General features: G+C 37.6%; 1 protein-coding gene across 1 annotated transcript in view; it reads left to right on the top strand.

Moving 5' to 3' along the window:
* Nucleotides 1-822: 822 nt before the first annotated feature.
* DARS1 (aspartyl-tRNA synthetase 1) overlaps nucleotides 823-12,770 on the top strand; it is a 69,105-nt gene continuing 57,157 nt past the window's right edge. The window contains exons 1-3 of the mRNA XM_081579100.1: nucleotides 823-1,004; nucleotides 3,018-3,075; nucleotides 6,945-7,037. Of these exons, the coding sequence (XP_081435226.1) occupies nucleotides 939-1,004; nucleotides 3,018-3,075; nucleotides 6,945-7,037 (217 nt within the window). The 5' untranslated portion in view covers nucleotides 823-938. The remainder of the gene's footprint in view (nucleotides 1,005-3,017; nucleotides 3,076-6,944; nucleotides 7,038-12,770) is intronic.

Below are 12,770 nucleotides of genomic sequence, written 5' to 3' on the forward strand. Positions count from 1 at the left end.
CTCTTGAAAAGTATAAACTGTGCCACTTTGTGCCAGGTTAAGATTACTAAAATAATTAACACTTGGCAGGGTGCCAAGAAGTCTAGCAGAGGAAATAGTATTTTACCAAGCCCCTAAATTAGTTTCAATCGCAGTAAGAGGTTCGTGGATGACAATTAAAAAAAAAAAAACAGCTTAAATTGGGGAGATTCATCCATTAGACAACCAACACTATACATTGCCTTTAACAGTGCAATCAGATCAATTGTGTGGCAATCAGTGCAACTGTGTGGAAGGTTTTGCCATTGGGTTTACACCTCACATATGACTTGGACACTGGTATTCAATCCTACCTCAACAAGCCATCTACCTATAACCCAGCACTCCTGTGTCCCACTACATGGCAGCTTTTTGCGAAGTCTGCCATGAGTCCAGGCAGCTACACTGCCGCTGGGGAGTACTCACGGAGACGTTCAAGGGAGGAAAAGTCCTGAGCGTGTGTGGAAGTTTTAGCAAAGTTTGCTCTCAAAGCGAGGAGTAAATAGGGCTGAAAAGAGAACACAGTAGACTTCGCAGGTGGGATATGGCCGAAAAATGAATGAGCGGAAGAGCGTGCCAACTGGCATGCTCGGGATCTTTCCCCTCAGAGTCAATCTCGCGAAACTGTAACTAAATTCCCGGGGAATTCCCAGGGATTCCCTCTAACTCCAGGCAAACTCCCGTAGGGGCGGGGCAAGAAAAGGAAACGCCGGCGCGCGGCCTTCAGCCTCCGGGATCTCGAGAGAACTGCGGTTATCGCGATCTTTCCGGAGCCGACAGTCCACGCGGAGTCCGAGCTCGTGTGCTGTGACCGGAGTGCAGGGAGGGCGGAGACTGTGCGGGAGGGAGAAGCCCCTTTGGCCTGCCCTACGGAAGCCTGCGAGGGAGGGTGGTGATCGCTGCCCCGTCCAGTTGTCCAGATGCCCAGCGCCAACGCCAGCCGCAGGAGTCAGGAGAAGCCGCGGGAGATCATGGACGCGGCGGAAGTGGGTTTCCTCCTTCTCCGGGCCTGGAAGAACAGACCCTTGGGCCGGATCGCGCTGGGGGGGAGCCGAGGGTAGGGTGAGCAGGGGCCCTGGCCTCTGGATCCCTGGCGGCACTTTGCCTGCAGGCCACAGGCCTGGGGTCCGGACGCCCGGAGCCTTCAACCGGGCCTCCAGGGCCCTTGCCCGAGCAGCTTAGCCAGACCCACGCCGGATCGCATTTCTCACTGGGGCGCCTGGAGGCATGGCTTACAAGAAGCGTGTCTCTGAGCTGGAGGGCGAGGGAGCGGGGCGCGGAGGACGTGAAGTACCAACTGCCCCGGAAGTAGGAGCGGCCGGGTCAACCTTAAACCTCGCTGGGTTAGGCACGTACTTCACGTACTCCGTCTCTTCCCCGGAAATTTTTAATGTCCACTGATAATCGATTTTTGCTCAGCACTCGTGTACCTAATGTTTTTCAAGTAATGACAGTGCTTCGTAAAGCGATCTGCCACTATAATGACCGTTTTCCATGTGACAGCTTTAGAGAAAAGCGGTCGTTTTTATTTCCTTTCTTCTCTTAAGTAACCCAAGTGAGGTAGGTGGGGAAGTTTGTGGAGAATGCGTTTGAGATGAAGTGACCGCAAATCATCTATGTAATTCATAATACCCTGTAGTCCATCAGTGCTTTTCAGAAGTGAATGTTTGAAACCTTTCTACAAGTGATGTGTGCTCTTAGTGAAATGAGATTTCTACCTGGCTGCTAATTTTTCTATTGAGATATGAATTTGTGATAATCTGTATAAGAAATAGTTCATTTTAAAAGCATTAGATGGAATAGGGTTGCTGAAATATGAACAGTACTAATAAGTGATCCCCTTTTTTCTGTTCACATGCTGTAACCTTTTTATGCTGCCCTCCTACCACATTTTGTGACTATCTTTATAGTAGAACTGGGATTATCTTTGTCTTTAAGGTGTATTTTTTTTTAATTTGGAAAAAAAAATTGTTCAGTAAGCACTTTAACATGTTGTCTGGTTTGTTTTGGTATAAATACAAAATCTAATATCTTCCAAATCTAAAGGAGAGGATTCCAACAGATAACTGTAGGGACAGAAACAAATTGTTTTATTCACATCCTAAATTACCTTGAAGGAAACCATTTTTATGTATTCTTGATCTGATTAAGTATGTAAACTAGTAGTGTGCCTTTGCAAATAGTGGAGGTCTATGGATTATATAAGGTAGACATTGTGGCAGAGGTATGTCACTTTATAGCTGGAAGGATCTTAAGAGATCATTTTCTCGGTCAAGTGAGATTAAAATAAAAGGCTGCTTACCGATTTAATAAATATAGTTTGTCAATGATAGTCTAGACTCTAGGCCTCTTTTTCCTGTTCCTGGCTTAAAATCTGTAATAAGAATTTTGGTGTCATATTGTCAGTGTTGAAAGCACTTGCAACCTGATATCATGAAGATGGTTTTAGAACAGGAAGCTGGCAAATTTTTTGATGATGTTTTACAAAAGGAAAGTTGTAGTTAGCTTTTATCCAACATCTCTGATTTCTAAAAACTGGACATCTGGTGCTCAGAAAGCTTATCCCTAACTGTTGGTTCTCTTTGAACATCTCTTCCTGTAATAGGAAGTTAATAAAACTGTGGTACCTCACCCTTCTCCCTTCAAAAAGAGGAAATTTATAACCCTTCTTTGAAGTAGTTTAATCTCCTTTTTGAAGAAAGTAGTTAAGATGTGTTGTACATGTGTGTAAATTTTATTTGAGAGTGCTGTTTTGTATGGTATATCAATCCAGGAGTGGTGATCTTCAAAATAAATTATCCAGAAGCTGGGTGCTTATCCTTTTTCTATGGAGTGCATATATAAATGATATGACATATTGCCACAGTTTAAAACTACTAGTTTGAATTAATAAAATAGTCCTGAAAGCTAAAATGAATTCATCTTTTTCTGTTGTGTTTATTAATACTATGCTATTAGTGTTTAAATAAAAAGTCATAATGTAAAAACTTTTTTTGTAGGATTATGCAAAAGAAAGATATGGAGTATCTTCAATGATACAATCACAAGAAAAACCAGGTTAGTAGTTATGTGATAATTTAAAAAGGCTTTTTTTACTTTCTAATTCCAGGAAAGCTCTTCATAAAGTTTTAAGTAAGGCTGACATAACTGAAAACATAACTCCGAAGGCATAATTCTGAAAAATTTAAATGGCAAGCTTATACCATTGTTGTTGTTTAGTTGCTAAGTCGCGTCTGACTCTTTGTGACCCCATGGACTGTAGCTGGCCAGGCTCATCTGTCCATGGGATTTCCCAGGCAAGAATGGAGTGGGTTGCCATTTCCTTCTCCAGGGGATCTTCCCAACCCAGGGATGGAACACACATCTCCTGCTTGGCAGGCAGATTGTTTCAAGCCACCTTGAAAGTCCAAGCATGTGCCATAACCCAGTGCAGACATTGTCAATTTAGGGTCCCTAATCTAGAAAAGGAAGAAAACACATTAAATTAGTATATTTTAAGCGGTAAATTATATTAGAAAGATATTCCTAAGTGATCATGTAAAAAGATTTGACTCGGGCCTAGGAGATAAAAGATAGTTAATAGTAGCTACTTTCTTCATATGCAGCCTTTTTTGCATGCCTCATGAAGCTACCTCTTTTAGTACCCTCCTTGACTTATATAAATATTTCTTTGAAAATGATTTAATTGTTTCTCTCAGATCTGTAAGTTTTCTATTTGTAAACATTTGTCTTCCTTTTATTTCTGTTTCTTTTTTGTTTGTGTCTATTTTTGTTTCTCTTTTTTTTTTTCCATTTTATATATGCAATTTCAACAAGTTTATCCTACTCAACTATTTAACAATCATTTTTCTTCTGGTAGACACCCCAAATTATGTCTTTCAAGCTTTGGTACACCTGCAGACCTTTAGGCTCTGGCCCATTGGAAGCACCAAGTACTTCTAATATATATGCCTGCCTGTGAATTTTATGCTTTGAAAATAATATACCCCAGGTCAGTTTTAATTGTTATTTTAGATTTAACTTATTGCATGGTCACAACATCACTTTTCCTCCCCAACTTTGTTGGGAAAATGTACAATGAAAGACCAAAATAGGTTGCTGAGAATAAACCATTTCCAAAAGATAAAGCTAGTGAAGTAAAATAATTGAGTATAAAATGGGATAGAAGCAATATGCTATAGGAGAGGACTACTACCCCTGCCAGGACAAGCAGAAGAGGTCATGTGAGACTTTTTCTCAGCTTATCTATCTTCCTGAACTGCACTTCCTTGAGCTCTAACATCAAAAATCTTAACTGGAGTTTGACTCTTATATAAGCCTCAGTCACCCTTTGCCACAATTATTGTTCCCATGTAGCTATCAAAACCAGACTACTGTTATAACAGTAGCTAGAACAGTTATAAGCTTTCCCTACCAAAAGAAAGGTTAAACTACCTATGTAATCTGATTACATTAAATAACAGCAAAATTCTACCCTTGGTTTTACCTCTGTTAAAATCAGAAAATTTTGTTCAACATAAAGTTATCTGTCTGCTTCCATTTCTCCAAAATTCTTTTATTCTAATATGAGTGACTTAACTGTGGAGGAGGTAGTAGGTTTTCAAATTGAAACCCTACTGCCACTAATCTTTGCCTTAGCCACTCATATTGGTGGGAGTGTGACATGCACCTCAGCCGTGTGTGGATACGTTAAAGGTTGAGAACTCCTATGCTAATTCATTGGAATGCCACATGAAAGAAGGGCCATTATTCTTTCTTTTCCAAAGTACTATTAAAATTACTGTAATCATGATGCTTATTTACAAGTCTATTCTTTTAGACTTAGTTTTGTTTTGAATTTTGATTGTCTAATAAGTTGTTTACTCTTTCAATCTTGGCATTTTCAGATCTGTCTTTTAAAATATTATGTTACTATGTCTGTCTTTTCTCTTTCACACTTTCTTTTGTCTGAGTTTACACAGCAGAATTGGAAGTTAGCTTAACTTCTAAGGTCCATGTACAGAGTTTTACAGAAAGTCTCTTGTGATGAGTAGTGCTTGAAAATTTCACATTCATTCTCTTTGCTTTTGGCAATGAGAACCATGGTATTCTCCTGTAAACCAAATTTCTCTCTAAGCTGCATCTTTACTTCAAGAGATAAATTATAAATACATGTAGGCAAAGTAGGTGAAATATATTTATAATTTGATTTTATTATAATACCCCCCACAAAAGTATTTTTAGTATTAGGGTAACTAGGTTTTAAAGCATGTGATGTTGACAAATTTGGTTACAGTCAGGCCACATAACCATTGAGACTTGAGATCTTTTATTATTCGTGATGTGGTATCATTCTATTAGAATATTTTTTATTTATGCTTCTTTTTCTTTAATACTGAAATTATTGCATATTTAGGACAATATCAAAATATTTCTGGATCATGATTGCCTTGTATCACTATCTTCACACCATAGTTTTTTCACAGTTTTCCTGTTTGGGGGACTCTAGTACTTGGCTATTTGTATTGGGGGGCATAATTGTTGGGGCTCACTTATAGTCAAAAGGGGAATTTATTGGTTCAAGTAACAGTAGGAAACAAAGTGTAAGATGGCATATGCCATGATAGGATTTAGAAGTTTGAGCATTATTGATGGGGCTTTCAGTCTCTACTTCCTGGCTCTGCTTCCACTAGGCTATTGACCTCATTCTCCCATCCTGCAAATTCAGGTAGTAGGAAAGATGGTGGCTGCAACCCTGGGTCAATACTATCTCAGCTCAGTGACCTGGAGGAAGACAGCTTCATTCCCATTATCTGTATATTACATACCAGAAAAGGACTTTGATTGGCCTAGTTTGAATACAGTCACTGTGTCCTGGGGAATGGGGTGCTATGACTGTCCAGGCCTGGCAGAGAGTCCCCTCATGTGGCTAGCTGACTTACATACTATGACAGGCAAGCAAAAATACCATGTCCACTCAGGCAGAGGCAGGAGAAGACAGGCTCTGTTTGGCTTTATAAGTCATTGAAATGTTCAGCAGATTTGCATTTTGAAATTATGTTGACTCCACTGTAGTTTGAATTATCAAGGGATTGCCAGTTAGAATGCTTTTGCTCTCATTTAGGCAAGATATAATATAGTACGTTGGTTTAGAATGGTGGCAGTGAAGATGAAAGAGAATTGGTTAGGTTTTAGAGATATATTTAGGATATTCAAGTCATAAAACTTGAGGCAAATTGCATACAGAAGGTGATAGAGAAGGTGTTAACCCTCAAACAACGTGAGTAGGAATGTAAATTGGCTATAGCCACTATGGAAAACAGTACAAGGGTTCCTCAAAAAATTAAGAATAGAACTACCATATAATCCAGCAGTTCCACTTCTGGGTATTTATCTGAAGAATATGAAAGTACTAATCAAAATATATGTGCACCCTTATGTTACTGCAGCATTTTTTCCAGTAGCCAAAGTATGAGAACGCCCTAAGTGCCTGTCGATAGATGAATAGATAAAGAAGACGTGGTATATATGTGTGCCATTAAAAAAGAAGAAATCTTGCCTTTTGCAACAACATAGATGGAATACAAAAATTAATAAATGAGCAAACCAAACAACAAAACATAGAGCAGAGTAGTGGTTACTAGAGGGGAAGGAGCATGAGGGGAGGGTGAAATGGGTAACAGGGTCAAATCTGTGGTAATGTTTGGAAACTAAACTTTTGGTATTGAGCATGCTGTTAAGTATATAGAAGCTGAAATATAATGTTATACATATTGAAGCATATGATGTTATAAACCAATGAAAAGAAAAGCAAAAGGAAAGAGTGTTGCTAGAGATGAGAATCATCTAAGATAATATGAAGTATTTATGTTAGCTATCAAAGTAATTTTGGTCTTGATCTCTTTGTAAATTCTGAATTACAAAATTATTTCACTTTTCTGCTGCAGATCGAGTTTTGGTTCGAATTAGTGATTTGACAGTACAAAAAGCTGATGAAGTTGTTTGGGTGCGTGCAAGGGTTCATACAAGCAGAGCTAAAGGTAAGATTGATTAGATGGTTACATGTATTTTGGTAATCACTGAATTTTTCTTTTGCAAATTTCTCACAAGCCAAAGCAGATCTTTAAAAACAAAACAGAAACACCTGTTTTCCTTCTTAAGTCAATGTAAAATATTAGTACATGGTTAATTTTAGGTTCTTATATTCTTAATTTGGCCTTCCATCATCAAAAAGTCTACAAACAATAAATGCTGGAGAGGGTGTGGAGAAAAGGGAACCCTTTTGCACTGTTAATGGGGATATAAATTGATATAGTCAGTATGGAAGATGATATGGAGATTTCCTTAAAAAACTAGGATTAAAGCCACCATATGACCCAGCAGTCCCACTCCTAGGTATATACCCTGAGGAAACCAAAATTGGAAAAGACACATGCGCCCCAATGTTCATTGCAGCACTATTTACAATAGCTAGAACACGGAAGCAACCTAGATGTCCATCGACAAATGAATGGATAAAGAAGTTGTGGTACATCTACAAACTGGAATATTACTCATCCATAGAAAGGAACACATTTGAGTCAGTTCTAATGAGGTGGATGAATCTAGAGACTGTTACACAGAGTGAAGTAAGTCAGAAAGAGAAAGATAAATATCATATACTAACGCATATATATGGAATCTAGAAAGATGGTACTGATGAATTTATTTACAAGGCAGCAGTGGAGAAACAGAATAGACTTATGGAAACGGGGAGAGGGGAGGAGAGGGTGAGATGTAAGGAGAGAGTAAAATGAAAACTTACATTGCTGCTGCTGCTGCTGCTAAGTCACTTCAGTCGTGTCCGACTCTGTGCGACCCCATAGACGGCAGCCCACCAGGCTCCGCCGTCCCTGGGATTCTCCAGGCAAGAATACTGGAGTGGGTTGCCATTTCCTTCTCCAATGCATGAAAGGAAAAAGTGAAAGTGAAGTCGCTCAGTCGTGTCTGACTCTTAGCGACCCCATGGGCTGTAAGCCTACCAGGCTCCTCCGTCCATGGGGTTTTCCAGGCAAGAATACTGGAGTGGGGTGCCATTGCCTTCTCCTAAAAACTTACATTACCATATGTAAAATAGATAGCCAATGGGAATTTGCTGTATGTCTCAGGGAACTCAAACAGGGGCTCTCTATCAACCTAGAGGGGTGGGATGGGGAGGGAGACTGGACGGGAGGGTCAAGAGGGAGGGGACATATGTACACCTACCGCTGATTCATGTTGATGTTTGACAGAAAACAAATTCTATAAAGCAATTAGCCTTCAATTAAAAAAAAATAATAATAATAATAATTTGGCCTTAAAACTCAGATGAAATCTAAAACTTTAAAGTACTTTTCTAGAACCTCTCAAAAGTTTGATTTTTTTGAAGTAAAGAGTGTTTTTGAGAAGTTTTTCATTTGTTAATATGAAAATATTCTAATGTTTGTAATATTTAGCTAAGGAAAGAGGTAAAAGAGAGATACAGCTAGACTGAGTTGTCAAGTAGCCACTGGCTACATTTAGCTATTAAAATTAAAATTCTATAGCTCAGACATCAGCTGTATTTTGAGTGCTTAATAGCCAGAGTGGCTAGTGGCTTCCATATTGAACAGACAGGACAAATATAAAATATTTTTATCATTGTAGAAACTTCTGCAGTGCTAAGAATTTAGCGTTAACAACAGAAAAGAATTACTAGGGGAATTTAGACAAACTTCAATTTCTTATGGAAACTAGTGTTCCAAATTGCCTGAAAGTATTAGTGACTCTCATTAGTTTATAACTTTATACTTTTGAACACTTTTTCACCCTTGGTCATCCCCACAAACTTGTGAAATAGGCAGAATAGGTATTGCTGTTCCTTATAAGTGAGGAGAGTAAGGCTCAGAATGATAAAGCTACTTGCCCTAATTCTCGTAGTAACTGGTGGAATATGAACAGAATTCAGAAGCTTTTTAGGACACCTTCTGTTGCCCTAGCAGTTAATTACTTCTATACTATTTAATACGTTCTGTGTTACAACACTTTTTATTTTAAAATATTTATTATCGAATTAATATAGGCCTAAACGGAGAAGGAAATGGCAACCCACTCCAGTACTCTTGCCTGGAAAATTCTATGGACAGAGGAGCCTGGTAGGCTGCAGTCCATGGGTTCGCTAAGGGTCGGACACGACTGAGCGACTTCACTTTCACTTTTCCCTTTCATGCACTGGAGAAGGAAATGGCAACCCACTCCAGTATTCTTGCCTGGAGAATCCTAGGGACGGCGGAGCCTGATGGGCTGCCATCTATAGGGTCGCACAGAGTCGGACACGACTGAAGCGACTTAGCAGCAGTAGCAATTATTTTAACAATTCCAGCATTTTATACATATATATCTTACGGTCTCAGAATCACTTTTATTAAGAATTTGTCTATCCTCCCCCACATAGATGACTACTACTGGACTTTGAGAAAAATACTGGTAGAATTTTAACTTTTTAAAGAAATGTTGACTTGCCTTCATGAAAGGTTGGGCCATTTACTCTACCAGCAGATAATCACATTGTATTGTAATCTTTCATTTATTTGTCTTTCTCCCATTAGACGAGGAACCTTTGTTTTGTCCAAATTGGCACCTTGTTTCCTAAACAAAGTTATTTAGCAAATTAAAAGATAGAGTGCATGCTACCTGTAATCCTGAACCAACAGTACTTCCCTTCACACTCATCCAAAAAATAGAACAGTTTGAATATGAGAAAGGACAACTACAGTGAATTGAAACACATCAGATATGTTTAAATCCGTAAGTTTATAATAATGCTAAGGCAAACAAACAGAAAACCTAGTTGGTCATAAATAGAACAAGCTCATTATTTTCAAATCTGATAAATGCTGGAAGTGTCATTTCTGTATGAATTGTTTATCACTGACCAACCAAATAGTAGATATGGGGGGGTGTCCCTTTAGAGAAGTATCTAGCTAATAAAATGAAGAATATTAGAACATTGTTATTTTGCCCCCAGTGAATTATCTAGGTATTGATCATCAGTGATTGCTAACAACATATAATAGAGAGACAACCAGAAATATTTTATGTCTATTTATGAAAGAATACAACACCACCCAATGAAGTAGTCTTACCCAAAAAGTTACACCCACATCTCGTTAAGCCTTTAGATCTAACTACCAACTTACAGAAAAGTCATAGGACAAAGGAACATGTTAAACGACAAAGGGGATACAGGCAGCAAAATCTAGACTGTAGCAAACTACCAGGCAAACCGCCTGATCTCTTCAAGAAATAAATTGAACCAGGAGAAGGAACCTATGGATTAAAACAGATGTATCTCAACTAATCACTTATTTAGATCCTAATTTAAATATATAGTTGAAAAGCCTGAGACTGTTGAATATTTGAACATTGACTGGATATTTGGTGTTAAAAAATTGTTCATTTTTTTTGAAGTTGAGATAATACTGTCGTAATGTTATTTTTAAAAAGAAATCTCTTACAGATCCATACCGAATTATATATGGATGAAATAATAGAGAGTTTGCAGGAGTTTGCTTCAAAATAGTATAGAAATTGAGGGATAAGGCTGAAACGAATGGCCATGAATTGATAATTATTGAGGTACATGAGGATTATAGGTAGGCATTGATATCATTTACAAATAATTATTTTGTCCTTTTCTTCCAAATGTTTATCTCATTTCTTGTTTCTCTCTGCAATAATTAGTAGATTGCCCAGTTTTGCAAGGATTCTCACAATGAGGAATTTTTCAAACAGTAGAGGTATAAACTCCTGCTGAGTTATTTCATGTCGTTAGGTGTTCTGCATACAGTGTTAATAGGAACCAGTACCAAAGTTTAAAAAGTAGGTTAGAAGTTTTCATCTAGTCCAGGTTTTCTGTTATCAGGAATAGGTGTTAAATTTTATCATTCCTTTTCCAGAAAAATTTTTCCCTCAAAATATCATTGTGTTGAGCATATTTATATAGAGATTCAGAATACTCTCCTGTTTGTTTTTTTGTTTGTTGGAAATAATCAGTTGATCTTCATTATTCACAGATTATGTATTTGCAAATTCACCTACTATAACATGTATTTGTAACCCCAGAATCAACACTTGGAGTGCTTTCACTGTCATTCACAGACATACCAGATATTCACATGAGCAGCGGTGAGAAATGTGAGTCTCCTAATACAACATTTTCAGCTGAGATTAAACCCAGTGAAGCTCTGCCTTGTATCAGCTCTCGCAAACAAGTGCCCTCTTTGCAGGCTATTTAATGCTACATTCTTCACAGTTTTCTGCTTTATTTTGGTAATTTAACTGTTTAAAATTGCCCCTGAAGCACAGTGCTGAAGTGTTCTCTGATATTCCTAAATAACAGAGAGCCCATAATATACATTATGGAGAAAATATGAATTATTAATAGCTAAGTTTTGTCCCAGCATGAGTTATAGTGTTGTTGGACATGAGTTCTATGTTAATGAATCAACAATAATACTAAATAAGGTGTCTTTAAACAGAAATACACACAACAGATTTATGTATTGTTGGACTAATAAAAATACCGTGACCAGACGTGCACAGAAACCTCACTCTATATTTCCCCTAGGAGCAGTGGTTCAGTATTAATTCATTGTTCCTCTTGACTTTATAAAACATGTGTGTATGCTCAGTTATTCAGTCATCTCTGACTCTTTGCAACCCCATGGAAAACATATAAAGCCACAAGTAGCAAGAACCAACTGTATGTAATTGTATTGGTTTACAATAATGGATTTCTTAATGTTGAACCATTTTTGGATTCTTGTAATAAACTGAATTTGGTAAAGGAGTGGATAGTATTCTTTTAGTATAGTACTAAGCTAAATTTCAGTAATTTTGTTTTTGAATTTTCATTAATCTGGTTTTTATAATTTTTACTTAGAAGATGATCCTACTTTGTTTTTAAGTTTGTATACATGTGTGTATGTAAGTTGTAAGTTACCCAGGTAGTACATTAATGTTTTCACATGGATTTTTCAAAGAGTACAAATAATATCTTCCTTTTTCTTCTCTACTGTGTATCTTTTGCCGCAGCCTTTCCTATTAATTCTTAATAGTTTGTTCAGTGTCTTTCCCCCCAAATCTTTCTTTTTAATGCACATATGCACACACACACATACATACATGATTTTGTTTTGTATGTGTTTTAATTTGTCTTATTTTATGTAGGTGATACCATATTTATACATGATTTCTGTACCTTTTTTTTTTAATTTTCAATTAACAATGTTTCTTGGAGAAACTTCCATGATATCGGGTACAGATCTACATAAGGCAGTATTTCTCCAAAGTAGATTTCTCGAAGTTAAATTGCTAGGGTTGAAGGTTTGGCACACGCATATTAAAATTTTCCGATACCAGATCACACTCCCGAAATGCTGTACTCAGGTTTACTCCCCCAAGTGTGTGACAGTACCACTTGCTCCACACTCTTGCCAGTAATGATTGTCAGTGCTTTTTATTTCTGACAAGATTATTTGAAAAAGATAAATAAAATCTTTGAATTTCAGAATCCTGGTTGCTGCTACTCCCTTCTTCCTTACATGGAAAAATTATAATGACAATAAATATGACTGATTTGGAATCATTCATGTGTTTTAACTCTAGAAGTAGTAGCACATTAAAATTGGACTTCGAAAAACTACAAATGCTGTCAGTTTCAAGTAAAGTGCTGAAAAGCCATGAATAAGGAAATTAAGGTGTCAAAAGTATGA

The sequence above is a fragment of the Giraffa tippelskirchi genome, chromosome 3 (assembly GCF_054371585.1).
Source record: "Giraffa tippelskirchi isolate mGirTip1 chromosome 3, T2T-mGirTip1v1.2.pri, whole genome shotgun sequence".
NCBI classification, from domain to species: Eukaryota; Metazoa; Chordata; class Mammalia; order Artiodactyla; family Giraffidae; genus Giraffa; species Giraffa tippelskirchi.